General features: G+C 45.2%; 1 protein-coding gene across 1 annotated transcript in view; it reads left to right on the top strand.

Annotated features, from left to right (window-relative positions):
* The window catches only part of sugct (succinyl-CoA:glutarate-CoA transferase), a gene marked incomplete at its 5' end in the record, with an annotated part of 22,396 nt that overhangs the window by 2,971 nt on the left and 4,425 nt on the right, over window positions 1-15,000 (top strand). Inside the window, 2 exon segments of the mRNA XM_062415384.1 lie at window positions 4,042-4,137; window positions 13,979-14,050. Of these exon segments, the coding sequence (XP_062271368.1) occupies window positions 4,042-4,137; window positions 13,979-14,050 (168 nt within the window).

The following is a 15,000-nucleotide window of genomic DNA, read 5'->3' on the forward strand; positions in this document are numbered from 1 at the left end:
AGGGAGGAAAACAGGAAGGATGTAAGGAGAGAAGGAAGGAAGGAAGGAAGGAGCAAAGAAAGAGGGAGGAAGGAAGGAAGGGTAAGGAGCGAGGGAGGAATAGAGCAAGGAAGTAAGGAAGGAAGGAAGGAGCAAAGAAAGAGGGAGGAAGTAAGGAAGGAAGGGTAAGGAGGGAGGGAGGAAAAGAGGAAGGAAGTAAGGAGAGAAGGAAGGAAGGAAGGAAGGAATGAAGGAAGGAAGGAAGGAGCAAAGAAAGGGAGGAAGGAAGGAAGGCTAAGGAGGGAGGGAGGAAAACAGGAAGGATGTAAGGAGAGAAGGAAGGAAGGAGCAAAGAAAGAGGGAGGAAGGAAGGAAGGAAGTAAGGAAGGAAGGGTAAGGAGGGAGGGAGGAATAGAGGAAGGAAGTAAGGAGAGAAGGAAGGAAGGAAGGAAGGAGCAAAGACAGGGAGGAAGTAAGGAAGGAAGGGTAAGGAGGGAGGGAGGAAAAGAGGAAGGAAGTAAGGAGAGAAGGAAGGAAGGAAAGGAGGGAGGAAGGAAAGAAGGAAGGAAGGAAGGAAGGAAGGAACAGTCAAAAGAGACATCAGGAGGGTTAATATGAAAGTTTTTTATAGATTTTTTGCTGAACAGATAGAAACAGATGAAAAGTGAAGTGCAGGCTGTGATTGGTTTAGGAGGCTGCGAGGTCTTAATCTCTGCGGTCGACTCCCAGGGGCTGCTACACATAAAATACCCACAATCCTACAATCCTACAATCCTCCCCCCCTGTCCCAATACCCCCCCCTTTCTGCCCCCCCCCCCGTCCCCATGTCCCATGATGCATTCCTGTATGAAGTGCTGCGACCACAGGAACGCCACCACAGCGCGGTCGGACCAGGAGGGAGATGAACAATGTAGCACACAGCCGCAGCAGAGCGTGGATCCATGTGGACGGGGGTTTAGTTTGGGGGGGTGCATGGGGTGGGGGTGCATGGGTCGGGGGATGCATGGGTTAACCATTACAAACCAATCAGAGCGAGTCTTTACGAGCTGCCTGCAGGTCTGAGAACAGCTCTGAGTGTCAGGAGAAGCTTCCACACCAAAGGCTGAGAAGAAGAAGAAGAAGAAGTCATAAGTCTGAAGTTCAGCCTTTTATTGTTGCGGTCTGTTAAAGGAAACGCTTCAGTCAGGCAGACAAATACCAAGATTATACAAAACTCTCTGCCAGGAAACACAGAAAGTGTCCTCTCATCTGTGAAGCGTATAAAACATGAAATATCTCCATTAAAGCAGAAGCTAATTATCGGTTCACTTCTCTGTAAAGACGTTTAATTAACTCTGGAAAACAAACAGGAAGAAACTCGTTACCGTAGCAACCGTTTAATTAGTTTAATTGGTTCCAACACTTTGTTTGGTAGACGTCACTTTGTGTCAAAAACTAAAATCTATTGAACCCGTTGAACTTTCAGGTCAATCTGAAGCACTTATATGAGGAATGTAGGAGACATCAGTTCAGTTTCATTGTTTCTTCCTTCCTTCCTTCCTTCCTTCCTTCCTTCCTTCCTTCCTTCCTTCCTTCCTTCCTTCCTTCCTTCCTTCCTACCTTCCATCCTTCCTTCCTTCTTTCCTTCCTTCGGTATGTAATGCACAGACAGACCATCAGATTGTGATATGGTTGCTATAGATACAGGTTGTTCTATGGTTGCTATAGATACAGATTGTGTTATGGTTGCTATGGTATCACAAGTGTTTGATGACCACACTGCAAAAAATGTGCTTTTTATCTACATATTCTGTATCTATACGATGATTTATCGATATCAGAATCTTTTACTCCCTAATATCAGCATCAGTCTGGCCCTGATTTACACAGCAGTAGATCAAAGACTCATTATAATGTTATATGGATTCATTTGTGTGTGATACAAATTACTTTTAATTTACACATTTCATCGCCCTTCTTCTTCTTCTTCTTCTTCTTCATGTCTCTTTCGCTCTGACGCAACTTGTAAAGTGTTTCAAACGAATCATCGAACACATTTCTGAGATATTACAGCTGACGATGGTTTACTCTTCATGTGATGAATGAAATGATGGAAACAGCAGTTCTTCTTCTTCTTAGCATGTTGATACGAGAACAGCTGATTACGGCCGTTTTTAATCCATTTATGGGTAATTGTAGGAGAGGAATGAGGCTCGTGCTCTCAGCTCCTCAATGAATGAGATTTATGAAACAGAACCATGTGAACACTCAGCTTTATAAATGTGTGTCTGCATATTTCTGTGGTGGTGTGAACAGTTTCAGTCGTTAATTTACAGAGTTTTATAGCTGCGGTCGGACTGACGGCTGCAGTCTGATGGGTTTTTTTTAGAGTTTCTTCGAATTGAAACTTTTAGTCAAACATGATTTTCTTTAGTTATTTCAAAACTAAGAAAAAAAGAAGACAAAACACAACGTTTCAGGACTGATTCATGAATGAAAACAGAAGAACAGTATGTGTGTAACTTGAGGAACATTACAGTATTATAAGTCATTTGTCTGCAGAAAAAGACGAGTCCCTCCATCGATATCGTGTCCTCGTCTTTCAGTCACACATTCAGACATCAGAGAGACATTAAAGTGGATTTGCTGACTCTGAACTGTCAGATTTAAAGGCAGAGACCAAAGATTTTAAAATGAATTAAAGCCCTCGCTCCCCCTGCCACGCCCCGAAACAGCGAAATTTACCGCAACACGTCTACAAAACATAAGATGACAGAGTGAATATGAAGTCGGTTGGATTTAGAGTTAGGGTTTGTCAAAGTACGTGGTGTGGAAATGGCAACAAACAGCGCCACAATCGCACATTTGATTCAAAATGGGCGACTTCCTGTTGGAGTTGGTGTCTGGGTCCAAGAGACTTTTTTGTGCGACTTTAGATGATACATATGTGCACCGAATTTTGTTCATCTCATAGACTGTATATAAGAAATGGACGAAACATCCGTGATGTCACCAATTGGTTTGTGGACTGCTGCTCGGAGGCCAATAGTATCAGATCTGAGCAGCGCCATCTTGAAAATTTCAGGTGCATGCTGGGAAAAATAAAAACAGGGATTCTACTTATATGGGCATCAGGAGGAGCATGAGGCGCCCTCCTGAACCTGTGAACCAATCAACCTGTCAATCACCACGTAGCCACGCCCTAATGCATACCCTGCTTTATCGTCACATATAAAATCAGGGAGGCCAAAATGTCCCAAATGAACATCATACTGCATTGAAGAAGGCTTTAAACTAGCGATTGAGACCATAAACACATTTTGAAAACGTTTACTGAGGTTAGAAATCAAGTGAGAAGTTGGTGAATTCTCCATTGACTTGTATAGAGACGGAAGTCCTTTTGACACCAAAACGGTCGCCCCCTGGTGGCCTTTTGATAGAATGCAGTTTTAAGTTACTTCCTGGTTGGCCTCATTTCAGAAGACCAGAACTCCCCGCCTAGTGTTGACATTATACATATGTGTACCAAATTTTGTTCATCTACATAAATCTGGAGCGAGGGGCTCAATGTTTTTCAAGTCAAGTCAGTTTTATTAAATAGTACCAAGTTTATCTCAGGTCACTTTTCCACATGGAGCATCTCATGACTGTTCTCTGTGATTTAAAGAGACCCAACAGTAACTTCATGAGCTGCATGGTGACAGCAGGAAGGAAAAAGTCTGTTAACAGGAAGAAACCTTGAATAAATCTCTCTCTGTCTCTCTCTCTCTCTCCCTCTGGCTCTCTCTCTCTCTCTCTCTCTCTGTCTCTCTCTGTCTCTCTCTCTCTCTTTCTCTCTCTCTCTCTCTCTGTCTCTCTCTCTCTCTTTCTCTCTCTCTCTCTTTCTCTCTCTCTCTCTCTTTCTCTCTCTCTCTCTCTCTCCCTCTGGCTCTCTCTCTCTCTCTCTCTCTGTCTCTCTCTGTCTCTCTCTCTCTCTTTCTCTCTCTCTCTCTCTCTGTCTCTCTCTGTCTCTCTTTCTCTCTGTCTCTCTCTCTCTTTCTCTCTCTCTCTCTCTCTCTCTCTCTCTCTCTCTCTCTCTCTTAGGTTTCCTGTCTCACTCACATCGCTGCAAACTATCTGAATGCAGGAAAGGAGGCGAGGCGGTGGGGAACGGCCCACGGGAGCATCGTACCTTACCAGGTAACAAACCCAACGAGTATAATATAGAGGTACTGGTACTTTACTGTAGTACAGTTTGAGACTTTTGTGGTTACACCATTTGACATTTTCAGGAGCGTTCAGTCTTACTTTTGGTTAAAAAATGGTGCAAATGTCATTTCAAATGATATAAAACCAACAAAAATACTAAATGTACATTTTAACAAACCTGATGCTGCTTTTAAATCTACATGATCAACATTCATGTCGTCCTGTTTTGACTGTTCCTTCCTTCCGTCTGTCCTTCCTCCATCCCCCTTTCTTCCCTCCTTCTTTCTTCCTTTCCGCTGTCCTTCTTTCTTTCCTTCCTTCCTCTTTTCCTTTCTCCCCCTCACTCCTTCCTTCTTCCTCCCTCCTTTCTTCCTCATTTTCTTCCTTCCTTCCCTCCTTCCTTCCCCCCTCCTTTCCTTCCTTCTTCCTCCCTCCTTTCTTCCTCATTTTCTTCCTTCCTTCCTTCCCTCCTTCCTTCCTTCCCTCCTTCCTTCCCCCCTCCTTTCCTTCCTTCTTCCTCCCTTCCTTCCTTCCTCCCTCCTTTCCTTCCTTCCCTCCTTCCTTCCTCCCTCCTTTCCTTCCTTCCTCCCTCCTTTCCCTCCTCCTTTCCTTCCTTCCTTTCCTTCCTTCTTCCTCCCTTCCTTCCTTGACTCGAGGACAACAGTCAACTGCAAACATATAACCATAAATCACATGTAAATGTACCATAGTCTCCTCTCAGGACAGTTAAAGGTGGGTTAGGGTTGGGAGGATGTTTGGGAATCGTTGACGTCAGTTCAGTGAAATAAGAGATTTTGGAACATTATAAAACAATTAGAGGAGATTAGTTTCAGTGTGTTTGAGTGTTTGTAATGTTGGTGTGTCTCCTTCCTGTTCACTGTCATCATCTCCTCCTTTATCTTCCTTATAAACCACACAGACTCACTTTTATTTCAAGTATTTATTTTAGTTTAAATAAATTAAAACAAGCACTGAAGCTCATCACATGATTAAACTATCAGTTCTTTTCTCTCACTGAGTTTTTGGTGCCGTGCAGAAAGAAGATAATTCACATTTTAACGAGACCGCAGAGAAGATGAGGCAGTTTGTTTTTAGTATCTCTGGTGTTTTTAATAAAGATGAAAATGTGAACAGGAAACACCAAAGTGATTAGATCAACATGAAAAGACATTTCTAACTCATATAATTATAAAAGTCTAAAAATATAAAACCCTTGTCTTCATATTCTTCCATTTAAGGTTTTATTATGTTAAAAAACATGAAAAAGACGAATAAAATAAAACATAAAACGATGTAATTTATAGATTTATCTGCAAACCTTTTTGCCTTTTTAACATTTACATGATTCACTTTCTTATATTTGAGTTAAAAACAATCTGAAATGGAAACGTTATTTTTAGACATGATGATAAAACTAAAGCATCTCTCTTTAAAATCACATCACATCAACATTTCTAATCGAAAACAGAAAAAGGAGTCAGAGCGTCCGTGGTTATAGTTTATATATTTATATATTTGGGTTGTGAACGATAAACCGATGCGACCGGATATTCGGTTCAACCAGTGAGCGATACGGCTGCATCGGTAGCAGCCTCCTCAATCGATACGAACTAGCCATGAATTCCTAGATGAATCGGTTGTAGAGTCATTGATCGGGTATCTCGAGACTTGGAATCGGTTGGCGGCATCACACACGGGCGCCAGCGTCTCTAAAACAACGCGAGAGCTGAAGCTGCCCGTGAAACTCCGTAGCTGCCTAGCTGGTACTAGCATGAGTGATAAACAAGCAGACATCCCAACTCTCCCGCATGTTGATAGCGGCTCCCTGACGACCGCAAATGAGACGTAAACTCCCGGAATCTGGAGTCAACGAGCAAGAGCGTGCACTGGAGAGTGACTGAGTGTGTGTTTGTGTGTGTTTGTGTTTGTGTGTGTTTGTGTGTGTTTGTGTTTGTGTGACTATAAATGCAGCGTGTGTGAGAGCAAAGCGTCCTTATAGCTCTGTGTTACCGCTTATTAACGCGATTAACCCCCCCCGGACAGACAACGATCGCACCCCCGCCCCCGGACCACCAACACCTAGTGTAACACCCCCCCCCCCACCGAATGGACCTCACTGAAATGACTTTCTGCAGGTTGGGATGTCTGAACAAGTGACAACAGGGAAAATGCACAGGCATACTGTAAGTGAACTACTTTACTGTGTGTGAGGTAAAGTCAGACTTAACGGCCATATGAGAATATAAATGTAGGGCAGCACTTTGGATCAGATTACCTTTCCCAGGTCAAGAAGCAGCAATCTTATCGTTCTCACACTGTATCGAATCAAATCGAATCGGTCTGTAATAAAAGGATGTCGTTTTTGAATCGAATCGTAACCTGTGTATCTAGATGCATATCCAATCGTTTATCACAGAGAGATGTGCAACCCTAATATTTATAGTATTTAGTGTTCAGACTCACTGAAAATCTGCTCAGAAACCAGAGAGACAAAAAGTTTCCTTCAGTATCTCAGTGATAGTTAGACTGCAGAGCTGCTAATAAATAGAATAAAAGCTGCTTCTTTACATTCATGTATCGGTCATGTCTAGTGTCTGAGTGGAGTCTGCTTCACATTACTGACTCTGAGCCTGAGGACACACACACACACACACACACACACACACACACACACACACACACACACACACACACACACACACACACACACACACACACACACACACACACACACACACACACACACACTCAGATAAACTGTCAGCTCCTCCTGGATGTTTTTGCGGCGGCTCGATTGTTGTGGTCGTCGTCTCTCACCAGCCAAAGCTTTATTGTGCGATGCTCCAATCTAATCCTCGTGTGAACCGCCTTACCCACAATGCCGCTCTTCTTCTCCTTCTTTCCTCCCTTCCTTCCTTCCTTCCTCCCTTTCCTTCTTTCCTCTGTCTTTCTCTCCTTCCTTCCTTCCTTCCTTCCTTCCTCCCTTCCTCTTTTCCTTTCTCCCTCCCTCCTACCTTCCTTCCTTCCTTCCCTTCGTCCTTCCTCCCTTCTTTCCTTTCCTTCCTCCCTTCCTTCTTTCCTTTCCTCCCTTCCTTCCTTCCTTCCTTCCTCCCTTCCTTCTTTCCTTTCCTCCCTTCCTTCCTCCCTCCTTTCCTTCCTTCCTTCTTCCTCCATTCCTTCCTCCCTCCCTTCCTTCCTTCTTCCTCCCTTCCATCCTCCCTCCCTTCCTTCTTTCCTTCCTCCCTTCCTCCTTTCCTTCTTCCTCCCTCCCTTCCATCCTCCCTTCCTCCCTTCTTTCCTTCCTTCCTCCCTCCCTTCCTTCTTTCCTTCCTCCCTTCCTTCCTTGACAACAGGAGGATTAAACTCTTTCTGCTCTCTGAAAAACTTAATTAAGGATTAATCACCAATGTTTTAATGACTGATGAGGTTCATCAATGATTTGTGAAATGATTGAGACCAATTATGAGGAGATACTGTGAAATGCCCAAATATGAGCAGTATGTGAGGGTTAACACTGAACATTCAGGCTGTTGAACAGAATCCAACATGCAGACTTTACTAATGTGTGAACACAGTGGAGGCTGATCTGTTCATGTTTTAAAGCCGAGGTGTCAAACTGAAACTACGTGACCCAGATGTTCTCTCTGCAGGGGGCCACTAACACGGAGACGAAAGTTTCAACAATAACTTATAAGTATCTTAAAACACATTTAGGGCCTGATTCAGTATAAATAAAGAGCATTAAATTGCATGTACAGTCCAATAGGTTGCATTACATTTAGTTGATTTAGTGTGTGTTTGTTTTGCAGGTGATCTACTAAGAATAACTGTGTAAAAAAAAAAAAGGTCAAAGGTCAAAAGTGCTTTATTGGCCAAGTAGTCAAAGACATACAAGGAATTTGCTTTGGTAGTTGCATACCATAATGAAGAAGTAAAAAGGCTAAGACAGAAAAAGAAAAAGACATAAAACCAGACAAGTTAAAAGTACAAAGATGCCAGGTTTGATTCTTGTACAGTAGATACAATAAATATTACTAAAAGCAGTTCTTGCTTTTAGTAGAAAAAAGTGCAATTGCAATATAATAGTGAAGTTAGTGCAATCCATTAATAACAACAGGAGTAGACAGCAGTATGTAAATTAGGGTTTTGTGTGTTAATGGAGAGTTTGGAGGAGCAGAAATGTGATCACATGCAATAAGAGGTTCTAGTGGAAGAAGTTAACAAACATGTTGAGTTACAGCAGAAACAATATTACCAGAAAAAACTCAATGCTGGTAGTGAAACCACAAATATTAACACAGGTGGAAAAAAACCTGTATTGTCATTGTGTGTCTGTCTCCTTGTCGCCATAGTAACAGCTAGTTAATACCTGCCCTTCAAACATTAATATCATTAAATGCAACAATCAGTCTAAATCACAACTGGTCTAGTTTTCATGCAGAAAAGTTAATAGAAGCTTTTGCAGATATTGTGCAGATTTCTTACGTTTGCATGAATTATTACTGGAGGCAGTGATAAGTTTTATCCTTTAACCTTTAACACTGCAGCATTTCTTATGATAAGCTCACTTATTTGATATATATTCTTTATTTTTTTGTCCACCTGTTGGCTGCAGAACAAACTCTGTGTCTATACGAGTCCTTTATATTTCTATTTCTATCTACCTATTGGCAGCATAACGTAAAACACAAACTCTATCCTATCATCAGCGTGTAAAGTAACTGTGACTAACACACAGAGCAACATGTCTGTGTCCAATGTTATCTCTCTTTAGCTCTGATCTTACTCTCTAGCATGGCCGTAGCTACCATTGAGGACACCGATGTCATGTCCTCTGTATTTTTTTCTTGAAGTTTCGTTTCATTGTGAAAATAGCCGACGAGACAATTATCCTTGCATCAGCGGACCGTCACGTGACACGTACTTGCAGATTCCGCTGCCATGTCAAAAAGAAAGTAGTCGGCTATAAAGCCAGCGGAGGAGTGAGGCCTTGAAATCCACCGGGAATGTTTTCCCCGGCCCCGGTGTTATGTCCCAACTGGTTTCCAATTTAACTGGTTTCCTTACCGAACAGCTCCAGCTGTGTTGCGCTTCCGTCAGCAGATTCATCTAAAATATACAAATACACAGCCAGCAGGGGGCAGAAGTCTCTCTGAGGACTGTTTGAGGTTTTCTGTGCAGCCAGCAGGGGGCAGCGGTCTCTCTGAGGACCGTTTGAGGTTTTCTGTGCAGCCAGCAGGGGGCAGCGGTCTCTCTGAGGACCGTTTGAGGTTTTCTGTGCAGCCAGCAGGGGGCAGCGGTCTCTCTGAGGACCGTTTGAGGTTTTCTGTGCAGCCAGCAGGGGGCAGTGGTCTCTCTGAGGACCGTTTGAGGTTTTCTGTGCAGCCAGCAGGGGGCAGCGGTCTCTCTGAGGACAGTTTGGGGTTTTCTGTGCAGCCAGCAGGGGGCAGCAGTCTCTCTGAGGACTGTTTGGGGTTTTCTATGCAGCCAGCAGGGGGCAGCGGTCTCTCTGAGGACTGTTTGAGGTTTTCTGTGCAGCCAGCAGGGGGCAGCAGTCTGTCTGAGGACTGTTTGGGGTTTTCTGTGCAGCCAGCAGGGGGCAGCGGTCTCTCTGAGGACAGTTTGGGGTTTTCTGTGCAGCCAGCAGGGGGCAGCGGTCTCTCTGAGGACTGTTTGGGGTTTTCTGTGCAGCCAGCAGGGGGCAGCAGTCTCTCTGAGGACCGTTTGGATTAGCTGTGCAGCCAGCAGGGGGCAGCGGTCTCTCTGAGGACCGTTTGGATTAGCTGTGCAGCCAGCAGGGGGCAGCGGTCTCTCTGAGGACCGTTTGAGGTTTTCTGTGCAGCCAGCAGGGGGCAGCAGTCTCTCTGAGGACAGTTTGGGGTTTTCTATGCAGCCAGCAGGGGGCAGCAGTCTCTCTGAGGACTGTTTGAGGTTTTCTGGGTGAGCGTCCTGTCGAAGCCCCCGTGTGTAGACTGCGTTACCCACAAATCCCCGAGGCTGAGGATGAAAGAGAGGTGGTGGTCAGAGCTGAGCACTGAGCGCAGTGTGACTAAAGGGTTAGTGGTCTGAAAACACACACACACACACACACACACACACAAAGCTGTAGGATGTGGTGGCTGGTGTGTGTGTGTGTGTGTGTGTGTGTGTGTTGTGATCTATGACAGCAGTTCTTGTCCTTCTTTCATGTGGTGAAGAGTTTTTATTACAAGCAATTGTGAGAGAGGAAGAGGAGGAGAAAGTATAGAGAGAGGGAAGAAGACAATTAGGGGGGAAGAAATGATAGATAGATGACTCGAGGGAAGGAAAGACGATGAAGAGGGAGAAGAATTAAAACATATTCTTGTGTTATTGGCTGCATGATGCAAGTTTTCAGACCAAGGTGAATCCATAAGTGTGTTTTAACCCTTCTGTTGTCCTCGAGTCAAGGAAGGGAGGAAGGAAGGAAGGAAAGAAAGAGAGAAGGAGGGAGGGATGCAGGACAGACGGAAGGAAGGAAGGAAGGAAGGAAGGAAGGAAGGAAGGAACGAAGGGAGGAAAGAAGGAACGAAGGAAGGAAGAAGGAAGGGAGGAAAGAAAGAGGGAGGGAGTAAGGAAGGACAGAAGGAAGGAAGGGAGGAAAGAAGGAACAGTCAAAACAGACGGAGTCAATTTGACCCGGGAGGACGACAGGAAGATGATGTTTCTGTTCTATCAGTTAATTTAACAGTTTAATCAGCTCCAGTATTGAACCTGTCAGCTCAGCTAAACTCTCCGTTTACTCGTCTGCAGTGAAGCGAGGAACGAACAGCTTGTCTGCAGCTTATATATCAGCAGAAAACAATGAATAGGAGCGTTTACATTCTGGCCGACACACAGACTGAACCGTTATCATCCATTAACATTTTAAACAGGCAGTAAATGTCGGTTGGGTTAGGGGTGTTGCTGTGTTGGTGTGTTGCTGTGTTGGTGTGTTGGGTTAGGGGTGTTGGTGTGTTGGTGTGTTGGTGGGTTGCTGTGTTGCTGTGTTGGTGTGTTGGGTTAGGGGTGTTGGTGTGTTGGGTTAGGGGTGTTGGTGTGTTGGTGTGTTGGTGTGTTGGTGTGTTGGGTTAGGGGTGTTGGTGTGTTGGGTTAGGGGTGTTGGTGTGTTGGTGTGTTGGTGGGTTGCTGTGTTGCTGTGTTGGTGTGTTGGGTTAGGGGTGTTGGTGTGTTGGTGTGTTGGTGTGTTGGTGTGTTGGTGTGTTGGTGTGTTGGGGTTAGGGGTGTTGGTGTGTTGGTGTGTTGGTGTGTTGGGTTAGGGGTGTTGGTGTGTTGGTGTGTTGGGTTAGGGGTGTTGGTGTGTTGGTGTGTTGCTGTGTTGCTGTGTTGGTGGATCAATAAATGGTCACAGAGCGCTGCAGATGGCATGTGCATCGCGTCAGCTGCTGGTCCGATGTTCAACGGGTCATTTCCTGCTACAGTGTGCACTATGGATGCTGTAGTGTTTTTATTGATGTCATTGGTCTTCGTGTGGTGTATGAATGATGTAAGGTACCTGTGTTTGTAGGTAGGGTTAGGGTTAGGGTTAGGTGAAGTTAAGCACAGCCGTGCCTCAGATAGCTGTTGATGTATTCCAGCCTGGAGAAGAACATGTTGGAGGAACTGTGATCAAACTCATATTCTCTTGAATTGCCCACAAAATACTGATATTCTGGAAAGAGTTCAAGGAAGAAATGGAGAAAATCTTAACCTGAGCCTTATGCTTGATTTATGCTTCTGCGTTGGAACGACGCCGTAGCCTGACGTGCACCTCCAAAAAATCCTAACTACACGTCACGGCAACGCCGGGCAAGGGCTGTGATTGGTCCGCTCAAAACGTCAGTTCCTCCGGCAGTTGCTTCTTCCTACAACACTTCCTTTCTTCCTTCCTTCTGTCCTTCCTTCCTCCCTCCCTCCCTCCCTCCTTCTTTAAGTCCCTCCTTCCTTCTTTCCTTCCTTCCTTCCTTCTGTCCTTCCTCCTTCTCTCCTTCTTTCCTTCCTCCATCCCCTTTTCTTCCTTCCTTCTGTCCTTCCTCCCTCCCTCCCTCCCTCCTTCCTTCCTTCCTTCCTCACTTCCTTTTTTCCTCCCTCTCTCCTTCTGTCTTTCTTTCCTCCCCATTACCTTCCTTCTGTCCTTCCTTCCTCCCTCCCTCCCTCCTTCTTTAAGTCCCTCCTTCCTTCTTTCCTTCCTTCCTTCCGTCTGTCCTTCCTCCTTCTCTCCTTCTTTCCTTCCTCCATCCCCTTTTCTTCCTTCCTTCTTTCCTTCCTCCCTCCCTTCTTCTTTTCCTTTCTCCCTCCCTCCCTTCCTTCCTCCTTCCTTTCCTTCCTTCTGCTCCCTTGAATCCTTCCTTCCTCCGTCCCTTTCTTCCTTTCCTTCCTTCTTCCTGCCTTCCTTCCTCCCTCCTTTCCTTCCTTCCTTCCTCCCTCCTTTCCTTCTTTCTTCCTCCCTCCTTTCCTTCCTTCTTCCTGCCTTCCTTCCTCCCTCCTTTCCTTCCTTCCTTCCTCCCTCCTTTCCTTCTTTCTTCCTCCCTCCTTTTCAACATGTTAATGAATAATAATGTTGGACTGATAACGTGTCATAAATAGATGAAGACGAGGAGGAAGCAGTTTTCATCCTCCAGCAGCTGCCTTTTAAACGGCTTTCCTCCGGAGAGCTTCAACCTATTAAAGCTGCTCTGAAACTAATCATTGCCGACACTCAGCAGCTTCTCACTCCACTAAATAAAGAACATCTCATATCTACCTGCTGCGAAGAATCAGCCTCCAGAATCTCTGCTGCAGCTTCAACCTTTAACCCCGTCTGTTTAGACTGTTCCTTCTGTCCTTCCTTTTCTTCCTTCCTTCTGTCCTTCCTTCCTTCCTTCTTCTTTTCCTTTCTCCCTCCCTCCCTTCCTTCCTCCTTCCTTTCCTTCCTTCTGCTCCCTTGAATCCTTCCTTCCTCCGTCCCTTTCTTACTTTCCTTCCTTCTGTCCTTCCTTCCTTCTTTCTGTCCTTCTTCCTTCCCCTTTTCTTCCTTCCTTCTGTCCTTCCTTCCTCCCTCCCTCCTTCTTTAAGTCCCTCCTTCCTTCCTTCATTCCTTCCTTCCTTCCTTCCTCCTTTCCTTCCTTCTGCTCCCTTGCATCCTTCCTTCCTCCATCCCCTTTTCTTCCTTCCTTCTGTTCTTGCTTACTCCCTCCCTCCCTCCTTCTTTAAGTCCCTCCTTCCTTTTTTCCTCCCTCCCTCCTTCTGTCTTTCTTTCCTCCCCGTTACCTTTGTCTTTCCTACCTTCCTTCCTCCCTCCTTTCCATCCTTCCTCATTCCCTCCCTCCCTTCCTTCTTCCTGCCTTTCTTCCTTCCTTCCTCCCTCCTTCTTTCCTTCTTCCTCCTTTCCTTCCTTCTTCCTCCCTTCCATCCTTCCTTCTTCCCTCCCTTCCTTCCTTCTTCCTCTTTTCCTTCCTTCCTCCCTCCCTTCCTTCCTTCTTCCTCCTTTCCTTCCTTCTTCCATCCTTCCTCCCTCCCTTCCTTCCTTACTTCACTAAATAAAGAACATTTCATATCTACCTGCTGTGTAGAATCAGCCTCTCCAGAGTCTCTGCTGCAGCTTGTAAGAATAAAAAGAAACAACATGAGGTCGAAGGATGTGAAAATAATCTCCGTTATTTATTTACCGAATCTGAATTTCATGTCATCACATCAGCGAACGTTTGAATGTTTATTTATTGAATTTGGATTTAAGAGTTGTGGAAATCTCCTGCAGGACTTGTTTTGCTCTTCCAGATGTTTTATGTCAGCGAGTTTAAAATGTTTAACTTCAGCTCTGAGTGAATCTGTCTGAAAGCTGTTTTCTCTGTTTCAGGGCTTCACAACCAGAGACGGACACATCGTCGTCGCCGCGGGCAACGACAAGCAGTTTGTAAAAGTCTGTCAAGTACGTCACTTTATACACAAGTAGAGGTTTGCTTCTGTTGTTTAACCCTCCTGTTGTCCTCGAGTCAAGGAAGGAAGGGAGGAAGAAGGAAGGAAAGGAGGGAGGGAAGAAGGAAGGATGGAAGGGAGGAAGAAGGAAGGAAAGGAGGGAGGAAGAAGGAAGGAAAGGAGGGAGGGAGGGAGGGAGTTAGGAAGGAAGAAGGAAGGAAAGGAAAAAGGAAGGAAAGGAAGGAAAGGAGGGAGGAAGAAGGAAGGAAAGGAGGGAGGGAGCAAGGGAGGAAGGAAGGAAGAAGGAAGGAAAGGAAGGAAGGACAGACGGAAGGAAGAAGGAAGGAAAGGAGGGATGAAGGAAAGGAGGAAGGAAGGGAGGGAGGAAGGATGGAAGGGAGGGAGGGAGGAAGAAGGAAAGAAAGGAGGGAGGAAGAAGGAAGGATGGAGGGGAGGAAGACTGAAGGAAAGGAGGGAGGAAGGAAGGAAGGAAAGGAGGGAGGAAGGAAGGAAAGGAGGGAGGGAGGAAGGATGGAAGGGAGGAAGAAGGAAGGAAAGGAGGGAGGAAGGGAGGAAGGAAAGGAGGGAAGGAGGAAGGGAAGGAGGAAGGAGGGAGGAAGGAAGAAAGGGAAGGAGGAAAGAAGGAAGGAAGGAGGGAAGAAAAGAAGGAAGTAAGTAGGGAAGGAAAGGAGGAAAGAAGGAGGGAGGAAGGAAGGAAGGAAGGAACAGAGGAAAAATTCAAAACAGACGGGGTCAATTTGACCCGGGAGGACGACACGAAGGTTAATCTGGGGAGTCGTGGAGATCAGGAAACATTTACAGGTTAATTTCCACATCTGAAATCATTACCAAAATCTATTTACACTTATTTACCACATAAAGGCGGCCATCAAAGCATTCACACAAGGCCTCAATCCAGAAATGAATTTACAAACTCATTTCAACCCCACAGTTGGTATGGTC

This window comes from Scomber scombrus, unplaced genomic scaffold, assembly GCF_963691925.1.
Source record: "Scomber scombrus unplaced genomic scaffold, fScoSco1.1 SCAFFOLD_280, whole genome shotgun sequence".
In the NCBI taxonomy this organism is placed as follows: Eukaryota; Metazoa; Chordata; class Actinopteri; order Scombriformes; family Scombridae; genus Scomber; species Scomber scombrus.